This window comes from Equus quagga, chromosome 12, assembly GCF_021613505.1.
Source record: "Equus quagga isolate Etosha38 chromosome 12, UCLA_HA_Equagga_1.0, whole genome shotgun sequence".
Classification (NCBI taxonomy): domain Eukaryota; kingdom Metazoa; phylum Chordata; class Mammalia; order Perissodactyla; family Equidae; genus Equus; species Equus quagga.
In genome coordinates, this window is record NC_060278.1 from 48,209,651 (window position 1) to 48,235,542 (window position 25,892).

General features: G+C 38.1%; 1 protein-coding gene across 1 annotated transcript in view; it reads left to right on the forward strand.

The window, feature by feature from the left end:
- Window positions 1-25,892, forward strand: part of USH2A (usherin) — a 733,563-nt gene that overhangs the window by 310,623 nt on the left and 397,048 nt on the right. The window contains exons 25-29 of the mRNA XM_046679838.1: window positions 2,136-2,266; window positions 7,277-7,550; window positions 12,604-12,807; window positions 12,930-13,010; window positions 15,607-15,801. Coding sequence (XP_046535794.1) covers window positions 2,136-2,266; window positions 7,277-7,550; window positions 12,604-12,807; window positions 12,930-13,010; window positions 15,607-15,801 — 885 coding nt within the window. The remainder of the gene's footprint in view (window positions 1-2,135; window positions 2,267-7,276; window positions 7,551-12,603; window positions 12,808-12,929; window positions 13,011-15,606; window positions 15,802-25,892) is intronic.

Consider the following 25,892-nt stretch of genomic DNA (forward strand, 5'->3'; position numbering starts at 1 on the left):
ACCAGGCAGGGTTCTGCTCTGCTGTACACAGGGTCGCTAGGGGTCAGAAGCAACTCAAGGGTACTAACAAGAGAATATAACCACCCTCATTGCCATTGCTCCAAAGTCTGCAGCAAAGGTGAGATGCGGTGTCCCTGGCATACCTCCCAACCCCAGTTTCTACTTGGCGGCTGCCAGGGTAAGGGGGCAGAAGGGAATATGGTGGCTTGGCAGATGTGCCTTTTTCTTCAAATAAAAGCCCACCTTTGGCTCCTTTGTCAGAGATTAGTTGTTCATAGATGTGTGGTTTTATTTCTGGGCTCTCAATTCTGTTCCATTGATCTGTGTGTCTGTTTTTCTGCCAGTACCATGCTGTTTCGATCACTATAACTTTGGATAGCTAATCTGTGACAAAGGAGCCAAGAACATGCAATGAAGAAAGGAAAGTCTCTTCAATAAATGGTGTAGGGAAAACTGGACAGCCACATGCAAAAGAATGAAAATAGGCCATTATCTTGCACCATACACAAAAGTTAACTCAAAATGGATTAAAGACGTAAATGTAAGACTTGAAACCATAAAGCTCCTAGAAGAAAATATAGGCAGTACAGTATTTGACATAAGTCTTAGCAGCATCTTTTTGAATACCATGTCTACTTGGACAAAGGAAACAAAAGCAAAAATTAACAAATGGGAGTACATCAGATAAACAAGCTTCTACAAAGCAAAGAAACCATGAACAAAATGAAAAGACAACCCACAAACTGGGAGAAATATTTACAAATCATGTATCTGACAAGAGGTTAATTTTGAAAGTATATAAAAACTCCTACAACTCAACAACAAAAAAATGAACAACCTGATCAAAAACTGGGCAAAGGATATTTACAGACATTTTCCCAAAGAAGATATCCAGATGGCCAACAGGCACAAGAAAAGATATTCACATCACTAACTATTAGGGAAGCGCAAATCAAAATCATAATGAGATATCACCTCATACCAGTCAGAATGGCTGTAATTAACAAGACAAGAAATAACAAATGTTGGAGAAGATATGGAGAAAAGGGAACCTTCACGCACTGCTGGTGGGAATGCAAACTAGTGCAGCCACTATGGAAAACAGTATAGAGATTTCTCATATTAAAAATAGAAATGCCATATGATCCAGCTATCCCGCTACTGGGTATTCATCCAAAGAATATGAAATCAACAATTCAAAAAGATTTATGCACCCTATGTTCATTGCAGCATTATTCACGGTAGCCAAGATGTGGAAGCAACCCAATTATCCATCCACGGATGATTGGATAAAGAAGATGTGGTATATACATACAATGGAATACTATTCAGCCATAAAAAAGACAAAATCGTGCCATCTATGACAGCATGGATGGACCTTGAGGGTATTATGCTAAGTGAAATAAGTCAGATAGAGAAAGACAAATGCTGTATGATTTCACTCAAATGTGGAAGATAGACAAACAAACACATAGATAAGGAGAGCAGATTAGTGGTTACCAGAAAGGAAGGGGGTGGGAGGAGGGCAAAAAGGGATAAAGGGGCGCATGTGTATGGTGACAGGTAAAATCTAGACTATTGGTGGTGAACATGATGCAATCTATACAGAAACTGAAATATAATAATGTACACCTGAAATTTACACAATGTTAAAAGCCAATATGACCTCACTAAAGTAAAAAATATATATTAAAATTTTTTTAATAAATAAATAAATAAAAGCCCATCTTTGCTTTCTACAGTTATACCTAAGTTTGTTAGTTGAGTTTCTTAAACTACTTTCACAGCAGAAAGCTATATAATATCATAATCTGTGCACTTTTCCATTGCTCTTTTCTCATCACTGTCATTATTCAGAGTTTCTCTTAAGTCACTGTAACTGCTTATTGTTAATACTTATATAGAAAAGTAATAGTCTTAATCATGTCCGTGATTTAAAGAATAAATTGCTTCCTCTTAAAAGGTATATCAAGTTCTTTCTGACGCTTCTGCAGAATTATGAGGGGGATTTCTTCACAGTGATTTGCATCTTTTGTGAGAGGTTTACTTCATGACGGTATATGTCTTACAGCACCCTTACGATGCTGGCCATTTGCTTTGCTCATGCTCATATATATCTATTCTTTTCTTTAAAGGGTTCCTGGAACTTTATCCACATGTGTTTCGCGGTGGAAGGGACTTTGAGATTTCCTTAAAGTTCAGAACTGACCAATTGAATGGATTGCTTCTTTTCGTTTACAACAGAGATGGACCTGATTTTCTTATTGTATGTTAATTTAACTTACTTTAATTTAAAATGTTCAGAGCCAACTTTAGAAGAAATAAACCATGTGTTAACATTATACTAAATTGGGGTTTCTTTCCAAACTAACTTTTGTTTTCGTTTTTTCCCCCAAGTCATTTTTGGTTTTGGTGTCCTATGGCACATTTTGTATTTTAGGGTCATGATGATTTTTTTAAATGACCATTATTAGTGTGAAAATTGTAATTTTAACAAAATAGGCTAAATATAAGTAATTAAGAAAATCCAATTTAGTCCCAATACATGAAAAATGTTACGTCCCTCATCTTTTGATATATTTCAAAAGAATGTATATGATATATATATTTAATATTACACAGATACACAAATATCAAATAAAGTGTAATAGTACAATGAGCACTCATGAACCAACCTCTCAACCCAAAAACCAAAATATTATCAATTTTTTGCAACTGCCTATAGGGTCTCTTCTTTCCCATTTCCCTGTCTCCTTCTGGAAGTAATATGTAATCAGAATTTTGTGTTTATTTTTTCCTTGTATTTTTATAGTTTGTACACCATGTATGAATGCCTAAACATACTTGTTTTTGAAATTTATAAAAGTGGTGTTATACTCTAACTTTAGGCCATTGCTTTTTGCACTCGACATTGTTTCTGAGTTACCCATGCTCTCCGTGTAGGTCTGCATGCCGTATATTTCATGGCTGTGTAATATATCTCTTTTCTTGTCAATGACATATTGGTTGTTTCCATGTTTTTGCTATGGTGAATAAGGCTAATGTGAACACTTTTATACATTTCGCTAAATACAGTGGGTAAGAGTAATTGCTTTTACTTGCCTTTAATCATGCAGCCAAATATCATTGTCAAAAATGAGTATATTATTAAAATGTTAATTTCTAAAAAGTTATTTAAAGAATTTACATAAAGTCAAGAGAAAATTATGGACATCTTAACTTCATTGTTCATATCTGGGCAAATAGGTAATAAAACACATCTCGGTGATTTTAGAATTCTAAGAAATTTTCAATTCGATGAGTTTCTAAATTAGATACTGTCAGTTTTGCTGATCACATAAATGGAAATTTACCCCTTCACAGTATTTAGTAAAATTTCAGCTTATTTAAAGTATTTATTTGTCCTCTTGTTTACTGTTGGCCTACCCCACTGAAATATAATCTTGTGAACACAAGGACCTTGGCAGTCTTCTATACAATTCTACCCTCAGTGGCTGACTCTTGGCGCTTAAGTGCTCAATAAATGCCGTTTGATGAATGAATGAGTGAACATGTAATTCATGTTTCAGTGACCCTCACTAAGCATTCTTTAATCACCTATATATGCATAAATTCTGTGGAGGATGCAAATATATTTACCATTTGGCCCTTCTGCTTCAGGAGCACATGCCTCTCTTGGAGGCCATGCATTCTGCTATGGCCCCCTTCAACCCTCTATCTTCCTCCATTCACTGCCTTTGGAAATATAATAAATTTCTATTGTATTAAATAAGAATGTTAACTTTAAGTAAGCTTCAATAAAATAAATTTTAAAGAATTAAACATTTGGACAAATATATATTGAGTGCCTACTGTGTGGTAGGTTTTCATTTAGCACTTCCAATACGACTGTAAAGGAATCAGACCTCCACAGAACTTACTTTCTAGTCTTCTGTATCTGAGGACTTGGGTTTCTCACAGTTTATCCATCAACAGGAACTCTTCCTATTATCCTGAGCAGCTTCAATATACATGGCTATCCCCTGGAACTTGATGGACTCAAAATGTTTCACTGCTAAAATCTTAAACCTCAAAATATAACCCCCTATCTTTCCAGCTCTCTCGTCTGCTTTTATGGAGTTCACCAAGACACTGAGAACATTGTCTATTAGCCCACTTTCTATTTAACTTACTTGCTCCTTACCTTAGACACCATAGTACAGCTCTTCAATCATTTTTTTGCCAATGCCCTGAACTTGTATCTCCAACTCTACAACCCTGGATCAATTAGTCTAGCCACCTTGCTTGTCAGTTTCAATAGCCAGATGGCTGAACTCTGTAGGAAAACTAATACAGGTACAAAGACTAGTGATGTGCTGAGTTTTGAGCTTTCTAATTCCTTCATTCAACGATATTTATTGTTTACAGGAGTTGCTAAACAGATTAGAGCTGGAAAGTGAAAGGAAAAGAATTTCAGGACTTGCAAAACACCACAACCTGAATGGCTTCGGACAGTCTCTCACTCTCATAAAGAACACAAACATAGGGGCTGGCCCCGTGGCCGAGTGGTTAAGTTCGTGTGCTCCGCTGCAGGCCACCCAGTGTTTCGTTGGTTCGAATCCTGGGCCCGGACATGGCACTGCTCATCAGACCACGCTGAGGCAGCATCCCACATGCCACAACTAGAAGGACCCACAACAAAGAATATACAACAATGTACCGGGGGGCTTTGGGGAGAAAAAGGAAAAATGAAATCTTTAAAAAGAAAAAAAAAAAAGAACACAAACATAATCTCAACCTCTCATCTCTCTATCTGAAAACTTTACTATCTATGAGCCAAGCCTGGTTTACTTCTCTCCTGACTCACGGGGAACAAATACACAATTACTATGCTTCCAATCAAAGTTAATATTTCTACCTTTATTCTAGATTCTATCCCTTCTCCAGCAAGAATTTGAGCTGCAAATGATCTCCTCTTTGTAAATTCAAATGTTCCCTCTCCATCAGCCCTTCTCCTTCAACATATAAAATGGTTGAGCTTTGTTCATCTTAAATTTTTTTCCTTTTGACCTTGAAACCTCCTCTGTTGCACTTCTCTTCCCTTCACAGTCAATTGCATTGAACGTCATTGCTCTGGTTATTTCCACTTTCTCATCTCACTTCAGTCCTCAAAAGTACTGCGTCTATGGTCCTGCTTCTACCACATTCTCCCACAAAACAATTTTCTAAAGTTGCCAATTACTGCCACATTTCTTAGTCTAACAGATAATTTTCAGTCCTTATCTGATTAATCTTTCTCTGTCGTCCTCTTTTTTTCTTAAAATATCCTTCCCTACTGATTTTCTAAAATGCTAGCTGCTCTTGATTTTCATTAAATCTTTCTGTCTTCTCCAAGAAGATCACTGTCAGCTCAAAGAACATCTACTCTGCCTACCCCTTCAAACATTGGTCTTGCTGAAAACTCTTATTTTCACTCTTTTTGCACTAACTGGATGATCTTATTAATCTTGTCATGAGCTTTTCCCATTTTACTGGCCCATCTTGATGCTCAACTCCCTCAAAAAAAGTTTCTTCTGGATGTTTTATAGGCGCTTCAAACACAATATGTTTAAAATTGAACTCACTCCTGCCCCAGAACAAAGACAACAACATCTAGTCTTTTTTTCTAAAGCTTTCCATATTGTGATGGTAAAACACACCCACCCCTGAAAGAGGGTGGGTGTCTTTGACTGACTTATCATTCATCTAACACATTCCACTGCTACCAGGTCCTGCTGAGTTGCTTTAAAAAATACCTCTTAGATTGAGTTTTCGCTATCATCATCATTATTATCTTTATTGTAATGGCTCTCATCATTTTTTCGCAATTGTACTGATTCCCTAATAGGTTTCTCCAATTACACTCCAGCTTTTATTTCCAGGATGTGCTTCTGAGCACTGGGAGGGTGAACTTTTAGCACAAGACAATAGTGGAAAGAATATATGCTTTGGAATCAGACAGAAAAGAGAAAGATGAACTTTTTTCCATATCACTCAAAATTCTCCAAAATCGTGTTTCTACATATCTGGCAGGAGTCTTTCTAACTCACCCCGCCCCCTGCCCCGGCACCTTGTGTGTATCCTCTGTCTTACCTAACTTGGTACCTTTTTCTAAACCTAAGAGCTTGTAAATGTCTCCATTCCATTGATTATGTTAATCTCCCTGCTCGGAAGATTCTCCATGAATCTTAAATACTTCCGAAAAGCTTCCGTTAAACCTCTCCCAATTCCCAGGGACCAAAGGCATATCCTTTCTCTGCTCTCATTGTACCCCATGCCTTTCTTAGTTATTGTATGCCCCCCATGTTTGCTTCTCCTATTAGTGTAGTTATTGGGAACAGTGCTTACCTTGGAGCTGCAGGTTCATGGAACACAGTTGGGAGCTCAATATTTAGAGAATGAATGGATGGATAAATTAATGACTGCTTTTGCCCCATGTACTTCACGAAGATGATATTTACATAGAAAAAGTAACCATTTTTATCTGACATTGCTTAATTTGTTTCAAATATCCTGTGGTCACTGATTTGACTTCTAACAAAAACATCGTGGGTAAAATAATTGTCATGTAACATTTTGAAGGAAAACATCTGGAGGCATTTCCTTTACCACGAAAATCTGGGTAAATATGTTTGTATTAGAAAATGGCACCTTGATCTAAAAGAATGGACATAGAAGCAATCATGTTAGTTAGAGATTTAGGATAATAAAACTGAAATATTGAATCAAAACACATCTTACAAATTTGAAATTGAGTTCACCAACCAGTTAAAATAAGCTTAATCAGGCTTGACATTTCATTTTCTTATTGTCTTGTCATATTTTTCCCCCAAATTAAATTGATATGTGAAGTAGTGTTTTCTCATTTTCTAAAAGCTCAAATAAAAATAGAGTCATAGTTCAAACTATTCTGCTCTCTTTAGTCATTCAATTACTTTTGCTAGCATTTAATCTTTTATCTCTGTTTCACAGCCCCCCCCAAAAAGTTTCTACCTACATAATATTGCGTCACATCTTATAATCATTATTGGGTATGAATTTGTTTGACTCAATACAATATTCTTCATGTTGGTTAGAAGCTTGCAAAGTACTTCATTATACGTTACTCCAGTTCTGCTTAGAATAAAGTGGAACATTTTTATGAAGTGCTTTCAGGGAAATTTCTTGCTTTTCTTCGAGAAATTGACCTTCTGCTCTCCCGAACTGCCTTTCTGCAGTCTTTTTATATACCTATTTTCTTTTTTAATATGAAATACAGATAGAACTGAAGAATGGAATATTGAGCTTCCGGTTAAATACCAGTCTTACTTTGACACAAGTGGATCTATGGCTGGGACTGTCCTATTGTGATGGAAAGTGGAATAAAGTGATTATTAAAAAGGAAGGCTCCGTCATATCGGCAAGCATGAATGAACTGATGGAGCGTGTGTCAGAGTCCAGAGCCCAGCCACTGATGGTAAATTCCCCAGTCTATGTGGGAGGAACCCCACAGGAGCTGCAAGACTCTTATAAGCATCTGAGCTTGGAACAAGGTAAACTCCGTCTGGAGGATTTCCCAAACTGATGCAGCCCTGGTCCTACTAGGTTTGAGTGGTTCTGTGTTTCAAGATATAGCAATAGAATCAGGCTGAAAGCAACACCCACTCACCCTTTTGGTGGAGAATTTTAAGCTCTAAAAAAAAAAATCACAGAGGCTGGACTGGTGGTGTAGTGGTTAAGTTCACGTGCTCTGCTTCAGCGGCCTGAGGTTTGTGGGTTCAGATCCTGGGCACAGACCTAATCTCCGCTCATTAAGCCGTGCTTTGGCGGCATCCCACACACAAAATAGAGGGAGATTGGCACAGATGTAGCTCATGGCCAATCTTTCTCAGAAAAAAGAAAAAAAAACACAGAACACTTCTTCAAATAGTTTTGTGTGTTGCCCTTAAGAGTATGCCCTTATACCTATTTATAATCAATATATTTATGCTAACTGTCTTCAAAAAATATAATTGTATTTAATATATATAATTTATTTCATCATATATTTTCCTTGAGAACACATGTGGTTCTGGTTTTCTTGAATATTGATGATTATCTGTATTTACAGATTAAAAACATAGGTTGGTGTGCACAACTGGGAAAAATGGCATTAAATTCACTGGGGTATTTTTTTCTGAATAAATGTTGTCTCCATGCATTTCAGTGGAGCTCTCATGCAGCAACGAATATGAAAGGGTGAATTCAGTTGAATTTCAGATGTACTTGTGAAAAATCTGTATATCACTGATTATTAATAACCATCATGGAAAGGAAAAATTCATGAATGTATGACTTGTAACTAAAGCAAGCATTTAGCTCATATAATGAGTTTGAACAGAATCAAAGAAAAAGAGAACTCATGTAACTCATAGCATTTAATTTATATAATAAGTTTGAACATAATTCGAGAAATTATTAATTTAAAAAGGCTAACAGTAGCTGAGTGCATACTATGTACCAGGAATGGTTCTAAGAGTTTTATGTGAGAATAAGTGAGTTCGTCCTTCAGAGCAAGCATATGAGTTAGGTTCTTATTACGCATATCACCATTTTACAGATGAGGAAACTGAAGAGCAGAGAGGAAAATAACTTGCTCAAGGTCACATGCCTAGTAAGCAGACAGCAAGCTTGTCTACCTCAGGCAGCCTGGTGTCAAAGTCCACTCTCATTATAATCCAGTGTTCTCTATTATGGGCATGCAACCACTCTTCCTTCTCTGTAAAGTGGGGAAGGCACAGAAACATCCAGCTTTTGACAAAGCTTGCTCCCATGTAGAAAAATGTTCTCTACAGATTTCAAACTCTATGCACCGCGAATGGTTAAAATTTCTACAAAGCGATCTTTGCCTATTTGGTAAGTACATAAAGATTTAAATGCCTTTGAATAGAAAATATATGGCAAGCTCTAAGGAGACTTTTAGAAGGGTACTAGTAAGGAGTTAATGAATATCTGGGGTGTAAGACAGTAATGACATTTTCAAGGCACTTAAGATGTAACAGCAGCTAAAAATATTACATTCATATAAGGGCTTCTCTTGGTTTTCAGGTTTTTGAGGTTAGAAAGCACTTGAAACCTCTTTATATGAGCAAGATTACTTGATCCTGTTTACATCTAGGAAAAAACCCTGCCTATCAAGCGTTATACTTTCGAAGTACGCCCAAACCCCTTATTATGATGGTCCTAGAAACATGGCTGAAACTGGAATTGTAAGATGACAATGATAGAAGTTTAAGACATCAATATAGACGCAAAAGGAATAATCTATGCTGTGACTAAGTCTATGATACTTAAGGACATTTTATTTATGGATAATACTAAATTTTTATCATTGCAGCATCATCCATATCAGTGGTTCTTAAACCACTGATAAAATATTGAAGTATAGTAAGAACTCAACATAGTAAGAACTTAATAAAATTAGCTATTATTATCATGATTACTATTCAAGATACATTGGAATAGCCTGTAAAGGTTATTAAAAAATGCAGATTTTATGATCCTATCACCTAAGATTCTGATTCAGATGCTTTGAGCGACACTGATCTATCTAAGTAAGCACATGTTTTAGACAGTGATCAGGAGAGTATTAATACAGACGTGCTGCATGCATGTAGTAAATTGCAATTAAAATTAATCATGTTCACTTACTGGATTTTTTTTCAATGTGCTATCAACAGTCTAAAAAATCTCTCTGTGCTTCTCAATTAGCACCTTTTTTCAGAGGCTCTCTTTGTGGTCATATTAGTGCTGTTTTCTTTCTTATCCATTAATGTTGTAATCTTCCTTTGAATCAAATGCAAATCAGTTTTGCTCTGTGTTTTGGAAATGCTGGGCAACATCATTTGCTGAGGATGTACCACCTCACATCGTGGGTATTGATCTTACAACTATTACTTGGGACTGTCGCTAGCCTCAAGGTTGGGAGTGAGTGGGCCATGGCACATGGTATCACAGGTTATGCCCTGCCCAAAGCTCTGAGCAGAGAGGGCAGGAATTGGGGCTGAAAGCCAGCCTTCCTGCCAGCCCAGGTACCCCGGTGCTGGGCTGCCTCCTCCAGAAGGACCATTGTCTTTCTGATTTGTCAACCCAGAGTTCTGGGCCACCTTGTAGTTGTTTGGAGCCCTGGGGGTGAGGATAGGGCTGGGAATATTTTGATTCTCACAAATAAAAATTTGAAGAAAGAAAGAAGATGCCCAGTCCTCCCACAGACAAGCCCTTTCCCCTCCTCTTGTCCTCACACCCCAATAAAATTTTGAAGTAGTTGGGAATATTTCCAGTGAGAGTATTTCTGGTGGTGCAGAGTCAGAAGAATAGTGTAAACTTCATTTGACAAAACTCTCTGCCCTCCCTAGGGAGAGCACAGGGAAGACCCCCTCCCCCCAGTAGAAATCACACGTCTTCACCTCCAAGGCCTGAGGCCAGAGTCCCACTTCCTACAAGGATTAGTACTGACAAACGTCATCCTATAACTCTCTGGACCTTTTTCTTTATCCCCAGAATGAAGGAAGACTATCTCTGTGGCCTTTTCCAAATTTAAAATTCCATCTTGTGATTTTATTTTTAAGACATTCCTTTTTTTTTTAACTTTTTTAATTGGAGCAAAATATACATACATAAAATTTACCATCTTAACCTTTTTTTTCTTTTGCTGAGGAAGATTCCCCCTGAGCTAACATCTGTTGCCAATCTTCCTCTCTTTTGCTTTCTTTGAGGAAGATTAACTCTGAGCTAACCTCTGTGCCAATCTTCCTGTATTTTGTATGTGGGTCACCACCACAGCATGGCTGACAAGTGGTGTGGGTCTGTGCCTGAGATCTGAACCTGCGAACCTGGGCTGCCAAAGTGGAGAGTGCTGAACTTAACCACTATACCATGGGGCCAGCCCCCATCTTAGCCATTTTTAAGGATATGGTTCAGTGGCATTTAGTACATTCATATTGTTATGCAACCATCACCACCACCCCTCCCCAGAACTCTTTCCATCTTGCAAAACTGAGACTCTGTACCCCTTAAACAGTAATAGAACATTTCGCATAACAGCAGCTAGATGTTGGCCAAAGCCACTTTTCCACAGTTCACATTTTGTTGATAGAAAAACTGAGAACAGAGAAGTTAGATAACTCAGCTCTATGCCGTTGGAAAATTACTGCTGGTAAGAATTCTTAGCTTCTGAATCTTCAAGCAGATGCTTTTATATTGAGCTTCATTGCTTTCAATTCACTCAACTTATTGAGTGTCTACTGGGTGTTCGAGATAGACTAGCAGTATTGATCAGGCAGGCCTAAAGGATTGTGAATCATATAGCAAAGGCATTTAAAAGAAAATAGGCTGCAACTTAATGTGTTAGAAGACATAATAAGACATCGTATAAATGCTGGAGAGAACAATATGGTCATTGTTGCTATTAACTTATTTTACTGTTAAACGTTGTGCTATATTTTATTTCCATTTCCTGATGATGTGCTTTCATCTTGAAAAGAGCTAATCATGTGTCTGGGGCTTTTCAAACTTGACCGCCTTTTGTTCAGAAAGACAGTGTGTGTGCTCCAACAATCTCAGCCTCAGTCGGTTTTGTCCCTTCCTTTACAATTTTGTGCAGTTTTCTGAGCAGAGGACTGCCAAAACTTGTTGAGCTGATCTCTCTTTACACAAAATAGCATGTAATTCAAAGCAACTGCTATTCCCTGGCTGACTGGATGCCCTATGGTTCTCTCACAAAAAAGCAGTGCATCTTTCAAATCCGTTTCCTCCACATTCTCTGTTAAACGTCACACAACTGTGCTGCAATCTGGTCACTCTAAAGTCAACTGGGTAGGATGCACATCCAAGGAAACCTCCAGGTATTGTCACTGCCTTAGCTGAATCTGGTCCTTGTCATGGTGATATCAATGTAAAATTGGGGACCATTTTGTGTACTTAGGATTATGGAACTCAGTGAAAATGGGGGAGCACAGTGATAGCTCCTCCACATGCTGATTATACTAGGACTTACTTCTCCATCTCTGAAATGATTATGATGGAATTCACGGCAATAGCTCAGGACTCTAGTATATTTTGAAACTATATTCTCACTCCCGCTATCCTGCATAATATCATCAAAGGGTATTTTTCCCCCAATGAGCTTGTTGAATAATTATGGTATGTCAACTATTATTTTTTGGCACTTAAACACTGACTTATATAGGTAACTTAATTCTGCAGAATTGAGGGACATGGGGGTACCCCCACCCTAATGTGTAGTTGCCTAGATTTTATTTCATGAGCATATACAGGAGAAAATGTGGACCTAAAGAGGTATAATAAATACTTTCTGTTGAATTATAATGATCAATTTATCTATCTTTTCAAAATAACATAAATATAAATATTTTTCTCATGACAAGTTAGCCTGATAAAAAGCAAGAAGAGGCATAAGGGATTTCCTAAATGAGACTTGAAAGTTGAAACACTGCCTCTAAAGCAACCCCCCCACCTCATCAAAACGTAGGACTGCAGAGGACAAAAATGATTGGTAATTAATGACTCCAGCTCTTTATGTGATACTAATCCCTTACTATTTGCTAGGTTTCGGTGGCTGCATGAAGGATGTTAAATTTGCACGGGGTGCTGTCGTTAACTTGGCATCTGTGTCCAGCAGTGCTGTCAGAGTCAATCTGGATGGATGCCTATCAACTGACAGCACTGTTAACTGCAGGGGAAATGACTCCATCCTGGTTTACCAGGGAAAGGAGTGGCGTGTTTATGAGAGCGGTCTCCAGCCTTTTACAGGTAAGGTGGAGGGGCTCCAAATTAGATGTTATGTCTCCTCATCCTGTCTTCCCTTCCTGCCAGCCCTCGATGAGTCTCTATGAGTAATATTTTAATCTTTCTACTTCTTATGTCCATTTAAGAATACCTGTATCGAGTGATGGCCTCACATGAAGGAGGTTCTGTATATAGCGATTGGAGTCGGGGACGGACAACTGGAGCAGGTAAATAGTATTTCTATTGAATTGTATATATGCACATGCATGCACAGGTTTGTGCATACGTGTTTACGCATGTAAAGAAAAGGAAAGACTACTACCATGAAGCGAGTAGTGTGCTTGTAATCTAGGGACAGAGCAGGCCTTGGTTTGCAAATGTATTTGTCAAGGGCTAAAATCCTGAGTAAATCAGTGCTTTTGATTTTTCAAGTACTCAGTAAGTATTTGCTCAGGCTTGATTCCTTCCTCTTCCGATGCAGAAGGAAGTTCAAGTTGCCTTAAGGATTTAATAGACCTGTATCTACAGTAATATATCTAAGGACAGGAAACCTTTGCAGACTGCGTAGACCCCAGGAAGCTGAAGTCAAGATTACCTTTGGGTGGGGTGGCACCTCTTGCCTCTCCCTTGCGGAGAGCGCCTCTGAAACCCACACCCTGGTTGGAAGCAGATGTCTTTTCCCACCATGGCAGATGCTTGCCATGGTGTTGACTATTAGGATCTTAGAATGACTCTCCCAGGATAGAGACTGCTGATTGGTCTAATTTTTTTGAGTTGGAGGAAAACAACTAGGAGATACAATACATTAGATCTAGTCTCAGACAACCCATCTCTAGGTGCTTTGTACTTCTGACAATGACCAAAAAGTCTTCACACAACACCATCACATGAAGGCATATATCACAGAAAGTTTTGTGAATCAGTAGCCTTCTACCATTTTGGGTCAAATATTTGTCAGAAAAGCCAATACGTTTTCCTATGATTGCCACTTATGTCTCTGGAAGAAAGTTTATCCTTAGCAAGTCATAATTTGTCTAAAGATATGTTTTTCACCAAGACCCCCTCTCTTACTTCTTATCAACAATGGGTTACTAACCAGCCATTCTTTGAGGAATCTTGTTAATCTAAAACATAATTAAATATCCAGGTGGGCTACCAAGAATAATTTTCAAAGCTCTCTGCCTACAGATTTTCCAGAAGAGGACAACTTGACACTTCTCCAGGATGATTTAATTGATCATCTATTTATGGGCAAGACAATAGCTGAATGATCTCTTACAGTTCTTTTCAACTTCACAACTTGGAGAAAGCTCTGATATAAAATATTCATTTGTTACTGACATGTCCTCTGCCCCTATTTCACACTCTTCTACTTTATTAACAAACACCTATAAAGCCTGCTTTCAGCCTAATTCAGCCACATAAATAGGCGTCTAGAAAGTGCATCACTTACAGAGCTTAACAGTCTCCATTTTGAGTACCACTGAGAAAGTATGCAAATGGACCTCTGAATTTATAGCAATGATCTGACCACAAAGTCTGATGCCATAAATTCATATTTACAATCTGACCACAACACTGAGCAGCTACATGCTCCCAAGGGTTGGAGAATAATTGCACTATTTAATTATTTTTGAGTCAGTTTTGTTCTGTCCCTTATGAGAAGACCATCTGTTAGACAGTCCTGTACTTTGCCCTGTACCACATTTCAGAACTAATAAAATCAACATCACTCCCATTGTCCCTTTCCTTGCAACTTGATTGTGTGGCCTGTTTGTTTTCTATCGATGCCTGTGGTGTTTTAACTGCACAGACGGTGGTCCTTCATCTCTGTGCTTCCTCTCATCCTTTATATCCACTTTGTTTTGCTGGAAACTGTCCTATTTTGTTGGCCTGAACAGTAAAGTCAGAGAAGGAGGATATTTGATGTGGGAAAACCAGAGTGATCCTCCATCGACGGAGCTCAGGAGTCCGTGAGAGTGAGAACGGGTCTCTCATCCATCATCCTGCCGTGGCATTCCTTGGGCTTTTTCTCAGTGTCCCCAGTGCAGTTAGTTGTGATGAAGTTGTTACTGATCAGAACCGTAGAAACATCTAATAAATAGTTAAAGGTGATGGATTTTTAAAATCAGGGGACCGGGCATATGAGGTTTTGCAATTCCTTTAAACTTCCTCATTTCACGTTATTGTTTTGTGGTATTCGGAAGAAAATATCTCTGAACGTGATTTTGTATAATCTCAAGGGCACTGGCTCCTCTACCCACCAAAATGAAATTAGCAATGTATCCTGTATGTCATATCTGGTAGAACTTTACTTTTTTAAAATTATTTTGGAAAACACTTGAATTTGGAAAATGAGATCACACATTCAAACACAATACAATCACATATGTGATATTTTTTGGCTAATACATTGAAGATATAAAAGTGTCAAACCACTGTGTATAATAACAGTCTAATTATCTTGCTTCAAAGAGGTACATCATTATATTGTTTGAACTTGTTATCTGCCTACCATCCACCTCTTTCTTTATGAGTGATGTTTAAAACATGTCGGCTACGTTAAATGTTTTTGGAAAACCTGGACTAGACTTGAAAGAACGTTATGTCGATGGAGTTTTGATGGTTTTGAAATATCGCTTAAACTGAATGGCTCAAGATGTGCAGTCGTATTAAATCAATGCTGAAAAGTTACAACTCTAATAAATTGTATTTATGCTAATGGTTGAGTCTGATTTACGGCAGCCATTAAAAGTGAAGAATAGGGGCAATAGTCTTCTCAGAACTGCCATTTTCTCTACTTTCTCTTTTATTCTTTCACAGCTCCGCAAAGTGTGCCAACTCCCTCAAGAGTCCGCAGCATAAACGGATATAGCATTGAGGTGACCTGGGATGAACCTGTCATGGTTAGAGGTGTAATTGAGAAGTACATTCTGAAAGCTTACAGTCAGGAAGGTCCCCATCCACTGCGCATGCCCTCTGCCAGCTCTGAGTTTGTCAATAACAGCACCCTCACAGGTAAAGGCGATTCCTTAAGGAGTAGATCTTATTAATTTTCTTTTTGTTTTGACTTTAAATAAAAACATTCTTCAAGGTTTTATTTCCAAATATGGTAAATATTCATACACTTTACCTGGTTAAAAACAATAAGAATTGTCTAATAAGATGAAAGCCTGTATCCATCTAGGAAGAAAAGAATAATTCTATAATATGATGGGTTCTTATGGATAGCTTCATTACAAGGTTGATATTCACTCCATCTCCAAAAGATGAGGTCACAGGTGGCTATAGCCCTTAACACTCCCTAGACTTCTTTTAGGGATCTAGTTTCTACATACAGGCCCAGCTTATCTATTTCACCATGCAAAAATTTACTCTTTGGGACTCGCCCAAATTCACAGCACCATTATTTATTGTGAAATTGTTGATTAAACCTAATTATATCAGGGTGGAAGAATGAGTATTAGTGCATCGGCAGTTTGACTGGCAAAGCAGTGAATCAATTTCTCACAGATTGCAGTGGAATATACTCAAGCACGTAACACACATGTCCTGTTCTTGAACTTATGTGCAGGTAGACAGTGGTTTTCAGCTTCATGAAATGTTAAAGCCCATTTAAATAGAAAGTCAAATTTAAGCCTTTGACCAAAAAAAAAGTAAAATGCATCAACACATTTGAAAGAAAAAGACGTTTTTTCCCCCGTCAAAGAATTTTATAATTTGAAAATTTATATGGATTTTAGAATAGCCTTAATTAGCTTTCTAACACATCTCTTGGTCAACCCCCTCAAACCTTCACTTCCTTTTATAGATTCCTTAGAATCTGCAGCCCAAATGTCCAACCATTTTTATAAAAACCTCGTATCTCCCACTTCATTCTTCCCTATTTTATACACCTGATAAAAACCCAACCTGCTGCAGCCCACACTTTGCTTTGGCCCAGGTTGTACTTTGCAGCAAAGTGGGCTGGAAAAAAACAAGCAGTCTGTCACTAAAAATTCTCAATCCCCATTTTCAAATGGTCTCGGTAATGACACCAATACTACCCCATTTCTGTAATAAACTCCTTCTCCCATTCTCCTTGTTGAATACTTTATATTTTTCCAAGTTATCTAAATGCTACCCTCCCTTCCTCATCCCACTCAGATGATGATCTTTTATATTAGATTATCTTAGACACCAGAGAAGAAACAGAATCCATCATATAGGATTTCTGTCACTTTCTTACTACCAAATATATACATTAATTGCATTTTTCTGACTGATAGGGTTGTTATTAGGGGTTAAATGAATTAATGTATGCTGAAACATTTAAAATCATTTTTGGCATGTAATAGGCATTTACCACTATTATTTTCATTTTTATTTTTTAATTTGCTCTCTTTTTCCTTCCTGTTTGTACAGAGCTTCCCTTATTGTATCAAAAATAAAAATATTCAAAAGTCCTCTAGACCCCAATTCTTCCCACCTTTTCAGAGAGATCACTGAGTTTCTCTTCCTCTCACTTATGCTTTTAAGCACTCTCTCCACCGCAGTGTTTCACAGTGTGGTCCCAGGAGCAGCATCGACAGCATCACCTGGGACCTTGTTATTACTGCACGTTAGCCAGCCCACCCACACCTGCTTCATCAGCAACTCCGGGGGCAGAGCTCAGCTGTCCTTGTTTTAACACGCCCTCCTCCATCCTCAGGCATGCCCAAGTTGGGAGCCAATGCCCAGCTGGCTTCTTCCCAGGATCGTTCAAACTCTATTAACTCTTTTTTTTTTTTTAAAGATTGGCACCTGAGCTAACAACTGTTGCCAATCTTTTTTTTTTTCCTGCTTTATCTCCCCAAACCCTCCCCCACCCCCGTACACAGTTGGATATCTTAGTTGTGGTTAGTTGTGGGTCCCTCTAGTTGTGGCATGTGGGACGCCACCTCAACGTGACCTGATGAGCAGCGCCATGTCCGCGCCCAGGATCTGAACCCTGGGCGGCCGCAGCGGAGCGCGGGAACTTAGCCACTCAGCCATGGGGCCAGCCCCTCTATTAACTCTTAATTGTTAAATACAAACAAAACAATCACAAGAATCTTTCTTTTATCTGAATCCCCTTCTAGCTATTGCTCCCTCACTCCTCTTCCCAGACTTTCTTCTAGCAAGAAGTATCTTGGATGTTATCCCCATGTCTTCACTTTCTCTGGCTTCTGCTCACTTGCCTTGCTAAGGACACCACCAACTTCCATGTTTACGTATCTAAAGAACACTTTACAATCCTGGGCTTCGCTGCTCAACAGCATTCTACACAGTGGATTTCTCACCATTTCCTGAAATATTTCTTTTCTTCTATCACTCTTCTGTTTACCTCCTCGTTCTCAGCCCCTTTTCTAGATGTCCTTTGCTCACTGCTTCTGAAGCTCGACTCTACCTCTTGGAGAGCTTCAGGGTTTAGTCCTGAGCCCTTGACTCTTTCTCCTTTTCTTCTTTCCTACAGTCTTGTTCCAGGAAACATGTCAACTCCCATAGCGTCAAATACCATGTAGACATTATTGACTCCTAAGTGCACGGCCCCACCTAGACCTCCAAATATGTGTAGCCAAAGGCATTTGGAAAAAGTGTCATTTCCATTAGACATCTCACATTCTGCAAACTCAGCATACCCAAATCTGAACTCCTGTTCCTCCTGCATTCCCAATATCAATAAATGACAGCTCCAGCAACTCAGTGAATCAAACCTGAGAGTTATTCTTGACTTTTCATGTCCTCTTCCCACCTCATATTCATATTTGTTGATTCATTTTCCCAACTATGTGTCAAATTCTCCCATCTCTCCCCTTGTCTACTGTCTAGGCTGATGTGGGGTTGGTGAGCCGAGGAGTCGAAAGAAGGATTTCTTGGACTCTCAAGATCTGGCGGTAGTGCTCTTTTATTTAGAGAATAGTGTGGAATAGCATGGGGACAGGACCCATGGGCAGTCACAGCTGCTGCTGGCATGGGCAGCTGCTGCTGCAAACATGGGTGGAGAGTAAGGCTAAATTTAAGGCATAAGTATGTGAGTTATCTCTTTACAAGACAAAGGAAAGAATATGTAAAATGTTAAAATGGTATCAGTGCAGATGGGATCTGGCTATTGGGTGGTCCTATAACTTTTAGATAAGAATCAAATTGGATTAAGTAAAGGCCAGAAGCCACCACCCTAAATACTATCTTCAGCTAAAGACAAAGGAGGATGTTGGGGGTGGGGGTCAGTTACATGAGGTTGCCAGACAGTAACCAACTTAAGTCCTTGCCTTCCCCATTAAGAGTTTCTAGAGATAAGGTCATCTCCCTTCTTCCTGGCACAGAGAGGAGGCATCTTTACAGATGGAGGTTTCCCTTACAAATGTAAATGTTTCCCAACAAAGGGCAAGCAAACCCTGCTCCTCAGAGTTGCTTTTATTAAAGGTAATCAGCCCCCTTCTCATTTGCAGTTTTAAAAGTAACCTGCCTAAAATAATCCTCATCATAGGCCATATCACTACAAGCTCTTACCTGAACAACTACAATACTCTTCTTTTCATTACCTCTACCGTGGGTCTATCCCACAGAGCAATCAGCTATGATGTTCCTCTCCTCAGAATCCTTCAGTTGCTTCCCATTGCCTCTCTCCCATTCTCATTTTGTCTCAGCGTCTCCTCATTTCCTGGGTTTCCAACTTTTGTTGTTATAATTAATATGATTTTCTTAAAAGTCCATATGTAAATCTTTGGAGGATTTCCTGACAATGATAGTAGGATAAATCCCTTGAAATTGAACAACAGGGTCAAAGGCTCTTAAAGTATTGCACAATCTTGGACTTTAAAGTCAAGCAGACATTGATCCAGATCTCTGCTACCTACCCTCCCTATGACTTTGGAGAAGTTGCTTATCCTCTTGGATCTCTCTTTAATATCTTAATCTACAAAATGGGAGAATAATATTTACCTTGGAAGAATACTCAAAATATTAAGTGATATGATATTGCAGCTCTAACGCTTTTTAGCTGTGTAACCTTGGACAAATCAATAACATCCATGTGCTTCTGATTCCCTACAGGTAAAATGGGAGTAAAATAAAATAATTACCTACCTCATAGGATAGATGTGGGGATTAAATGAATCCACATATATGTAAAACACACAGAACAGCGCTTGACCATGAAATGCGCTGTATAAATGTGGCTATCATATGTCTGTAAAGTGTGTAATGCAATCTTTAACAAATGGTAATCTCTCAACAAAGGACAATTATTTTTACACTGCCAAATATTTGCCAAAAATGCCATACAAATTACACTCCCGCCAGCAAGCAAAATGCAAGATTGTCCATTTTGTTTCGTTCTAATTGACAAGTTTTACAGTTAAAAAAAATTACTAATTTTATATCACAATATCGTTTTGTTTATTCGACTGCTAGACACATTATCTGTTTCCAACATTTACTGATCATTTGTACTTCTTTTTTGACATGCCTAGCTAGTTTCATCACCAATTTTTCTAACGAAGGATTCACATTTTTCTCATTGATTAAAGTATCTCTACATATGAAGAATGTTATACTTATGTTTGTCTTATGTGTTGCAAACCTCCTCGTTTCTCATTTTTCTATTATTTCAATTTGAATTTTTATGTACACATTATAAAAAACAATTTCTGTAGTTAATATAACATTTTTTTTAAACATTTAACTTTCTGTGGTAATTTGAAAACATCTATACTCTCCATTCAGGGTAGACTAATATTTATATTAGATATACCATATTGAGAATATATAATGCATATTCTTTGAGTTAGTAATTCTAAATTTGAGTTAGGATCAAATCAGAAACCAGAAGGAGAGAGGTTTTTTAAATTATACCAGTTCTCTCAAGATTCTGAAGGGCATGTAGGGAAAAGAGTGTCCCTACATTGAAAACCAGTCCAGTATGCTATTGGATGTTACTATAGGGCATGTCAAGCATGTGAATGAGGTACAGGGAGAAGAAAATTATAGAACCATCGACAAATTGTTATTTATTTTTATATACCCAACCTGTGAAAAACTAAGGAAAAAGTCTCAAGTGTCAAGGCAATTTTGTCAATTTCTCTTTGGGAAGCTTACTTTTTTTCATATTTTTCTTTTTCTTATTGCTTTTAAATTCATTATTTATATTTTAATCTTCAAAGTCACATCACTTTAGGTATATTTCTACAATGAGAATCTAGTTTGATTTGGTTTCATATTCGACTTGAAATTCTCTGTATTTTAGTAGGGTAGTTTAACTCATTCACGTTTATTTTTATAAGTTGTATAATTGCTCTTATTTCTGCCATCCTGTTTCACACTTTCCAGTTTTATTATTGTTTTTTAACACTTTTTTCCTTATTCCTTTATTTTCTGTTCTTGCCTGTGTGGACTATGAATTCTTTAACTTTTTTCCCCTTGAGGGGTTTTAAAGGTATATCTACTGCTCCCAACAGTGAAATGAACAGGCAAAGACATATGTGGGTGGTAATCTTAAAGATTATGGAGAACTCCGGTATTGCCAGGTTGACTTTCATTGTACAAATTCAGAATACTGGGGAATGAAGGTGCCATAGGGTTCTTTAGCAATTAAGTTCAAAAACGTTATCAGAAAATGAGTTGGTTTCTTTTCGTTAATTTTTTCTGTTACATAGCAAGCTCCTTTATTCTTCAGATTTGGGTCTTTCTTCGACTTGGGAAGTTTGTTATTATACATATGATCATTACTTCTGGTAAGAAATAGCAGTTTTCAATATTGTATATTTGTTCCCAGTTTCCTCCTTATTCTAGTAGTCCAGAACACAGCTCGTGGTGTCAAATCAATTGATGTTCAAATCCCAGCTATGTTACTTGTTAGCTGCTTGATCTCAGGTAAATTTAAAAATATATCCCTATTTCAGAGTTTCCTCATATAAATTGGGGGTGAAAACTTTCTTTATGTTATGGAATTGTTGCAAAGATTTAAAAAAATGAATTTCTACATAGAATATTTTGCTCAGAAACAGGTACATAGTAAGTGTTCATGAATTATCTTGATACTATTCAGTCTCCAATTTCTAGGTTATTGCCACAAAATTGTTTCTCTTTTCATTTGCTGTTGTTTGCACAGTTGATTCTGCTCGTTGAAACTTCTAAGGTGATTTTTAAAATTTTTCTATTTGTCTTTTATATGATTTGCATCTGTTCTCATCTCATCCAGCTCACCTTGATTTCTGCCCACCTCTTAATATTCTCAATTTTCATCTCTGTCTTTTACCACTTTCTTTCTGTCTCTTTTAGATCTTATTAACAGCATGAAATTGATGATTTTTAAATTTTACAGGTTTCCTGAATTAAATCCTCCCCAGGGCATAATAGTCCTCTGTAATCTGATCCTATGTTCTCTCCTTCCTGTTGGGTTACGGATGTTTTCTCCATTGGCTAAAAGCACGCCCCGCTTCCACTTGCACAGTTCACTTGCTCATCCCCAAATTGTCTTCAGACTCGATGTTTGCTCAGGAAAATTAAATCATTTTCAAATCATGTTACTGAGCACCTAGTTGCTGTTAATAAAAACTTTTCACTGGGATTGTGGTGCGTCAATTTAGGTAAATTTGTATTAGACTCACAGCAGCCTGTAAACCTCAGCTCCTTCCTTCCCAGTATTTGATGAAGGAGTGCTGGGAGCTCCTGTGCATTTTGTACCCAGCTTGGAATTAGGTCTGCCCTGGGCTCTCCTTCAAGTAGTCCGTTTGTCTTTCTCCTTCCAGGTATTTCTAAACCTTTGGTCATTTCATATGGATCCTTATAAGGTAGTAGTTCTCTATCATGGGTGCACACTGAGCACCTGGAGAGCTTTCAAAAATTACTGATGCCCAGGAGCTACCCGCAAAGCATCTGATTTTTTGATCTGGAATGTAGCTCGGGCGTTGGCATTTTGAAAGTGTCCACAGGTGATTGTGTTGTGCAGCCAGTATTGGGAAACAGTGGTGGAGGGAAGAATCTGACCAGGGATCATGTGTCAATTTTACCTAGAAATTCTTATGACCACGTACTTCTACCTCCCATGGAAACTTGAAAATGTAGGACCAAAAAAGTCAAATCTACATAAAAATGATAAAATATTAAAAGTAAGTAGATAAAATTGGCTAAGGAAAATCATAGGACAGCAAAAATTAAGTGAAAGGATTCTTGGGAAGAAGTGGGAAATTATGGTCAGACTTACAAAATGCAGAAGGCAAAAGCAAAAAAGAATATTCGCTAAGAGAACTGGAAGAATAGAATAGTGAGACAGCACAGTTCCCCTTCATGAATGTGGCTACCAGAGGATTCAATGAGAAAAATCCCAGTAGCAATGGAGGGACCAAGGGTTAACAGCCCCAGTCAGGAGAAAATGGGCCCCTTTGGGCTGAAGGGTCTGGATTCTGTGCCCTCCGAAGGCCAGGGTTCAGAGTAGGGGGTTCTTGAAAGTTCATTTCTGCAGCTGGAGCCTCAGGGTAGAAAGCCCTGCAGTTATCACTCCCGTGCATCTTTTGACTTGTTGCAAAGGGCTCCAATTAACTCTGCCGGCTTTCGCTGATTCTCCCTCCAGCCCTGGTAACACGTGAAGCTGCTGTCCAGAGAGACAGTGCTGGCATTTCCCTTCAAACCAACGGCTTCACAGTTTGATGTGAAATTATGTCAAGAATGAGTGGAGTCAAGAATGTGCACACATGCAATTCTTTTTTCTTTTTTTCCTTGAGATATTAAACATGTAAGCTTAATTGTCAGCATAATTAGTATTGCACCTGGCATAGTGCTGGGGTATAATTGGTACACAGAAAATAGTTTCTCAATTTTATTGTTACATTATGTTGAGCTAAAGTCTAGGAGTTTTTTCCTTCCTTGGACAGAATAATAAATAATAACAATTAATGATATTTATTATTCACTGTAGTTTAGCAGAACTAATAATAATAATCTGTCAGATGACCCAAATAAATCTAAATTTATGTAGAAAAATAAATGAAAGACATTTAATTTATAATGCAATTGATAATATAGCTTTTGCTACAAAAACTGGCTCTGGGGGCCAGCCCAGTGGTGCAGCAGTTAAGTGTGCACGTTCCACTTCGGCAGCCCGGGGTTCGCCAGTCCAGTCTGGATCCCGGGTACGGACATGGCACCACTGGACAAGCCATGCTGTGGTAGGTGTCCCACATAGGAAGTAGAGGAAGATGGGCATGGATGTGAGCTCAGGGCCAGTCTTCCTCAGCAAAAAGAGGAGGATTGGCAGTAGATGTCAGCTCAGGGCTGATCTTCCTTAAAAAAACTAAACTAAAATAAAATAATAAAATAAAAACTAGCTCGTCTTCATATGCAGTAGACGTTAATCTTCTACCTGAAGAAATTGAGTGACATACTGAAAATCTTTCTCTCATTTTTTTCTCTTCCGCTTCTAGTAATAATCTGTGATTCTCACCTCTGTTGGTTACAAGGTGATTCCTGGGTTCCTTATAAAATGTAAATTCTTGGGCTCCACACTCAAGATTCTGTACATTTGGGCTACGATTTAGAAATCCGCATTTTACCAAGTGCTCCTGTTGGTTCTCTTGCAGAAGGTCCATGGACCACATATTGAAAAACGCTGGGAGATGAATGGCCAGATGAGAAAGGATCATTTTCACCTGCTGAGCTTGAATTTCTCCCTGCTTTGTGCCTGCCCCTTGTTCCAATTCCAACTGCATTAGCTTTGTGGGCAGAACAATGTGAAGGGCAAGTGGAAAAATAAAGGCTGTATAAGTGGGGCCTCTGAGCTTTGAGGACAGTGCTTCTGGGAGACACCAGTGGAAGGAACGTGAGAATTACTTGGCATCTTGGTAAAACGCAGATTCTGATTCAGTAGGTCTGGAGATGTAGTGTGAGGTTCTATGTTTCTAACAAGGCCAACTTTCCCATTCTCTACCCCAGCATGCCTAATAGAAGGGCAGGGAGCTCACTATTTATATAGAATGTGGGGGGAAAAAAGTCTAAATTGTGTGATGCCCGTTAGGTTCAAACCAAAAGGTGACCAGTGCAATCAACATATGAAATATAACTGTAATCTTTGAATCTTTTAGTGGAGTCTTATCTGCATATATTTAAGTTAGCAACATTTAACTCCACACCTCGGAGGTGGGAAAGACAAGAAGGAAAAAGAGAAAAAGCTTTTAAAGTAATGTCACAGGCAAAAGATGCTATCCAATCCTAAAACTGTTGATGGCCTGTTAGCTGCAAAGAATGTGTGAATAATTTTAGAGTTTCCCTACCATTGACAAAAGAGTAAGACTTGTTGTTGGGGTGCCTACAAAAAGATTGAAGAACGGAGAGCCCTGGAGAATTATTGATTAATGAAGAGTTAGATGCATACACAAAACCAAATGTACTGTACTTTATGAGTCATATAAGGAGTTGTCAAGGGAACTTTAAATCATAAATGATTTTTGCCTTATGCTTGAGTTTGGAACTTAACCTCTGCCTTCAGTCTATCAATAAGTAAGTAAGATGCTACTCCTTGGGTGTATGTGTATGTATATGTATATGCACGCATATATATTATATATTATATGTATATAATATTATTATTCTTACCTGAGAAGGCTTCAGAGAGATAACTGTAATCAAACCTTCAATGCCATGCAATTTTGTTCTATTCAACTGAAAACTCTTACTTCAGAGTTGCTAAAACTTCCTATGGATGTTCTTCTGGCATCCACGTTATTTCTTGATTGGACAATAAGCTCCTGGAGGATGTGTCCTGTTTTATAATTATTTTAAGTCTTGTTCGGTACCTTGCTTAAGGTTAGGTGATCAATACACTTTTCTTAAAGGAATGAAGGAAAAGATAAATGAAGAAATGCAGTTTTCTGCTACAAACCCCGTAGTTAATGTTAATATCGTTTTATCCTGAGTTGAGTATTGCACTGCTGGTTCTCATTTACGTCTCAGCAATGCTGTAGTTCTTTAATTTTATGAAATAATTATACAGAACTCTATCACAACTTCAACATACGTTTGGAACTTAATATGCATATTCCCAATGGGAAAAAATTAGTAGGGTGAAAAGAATCTAAATATTAGTTCTAAAACTTATACCTCATAATGCAACTCAA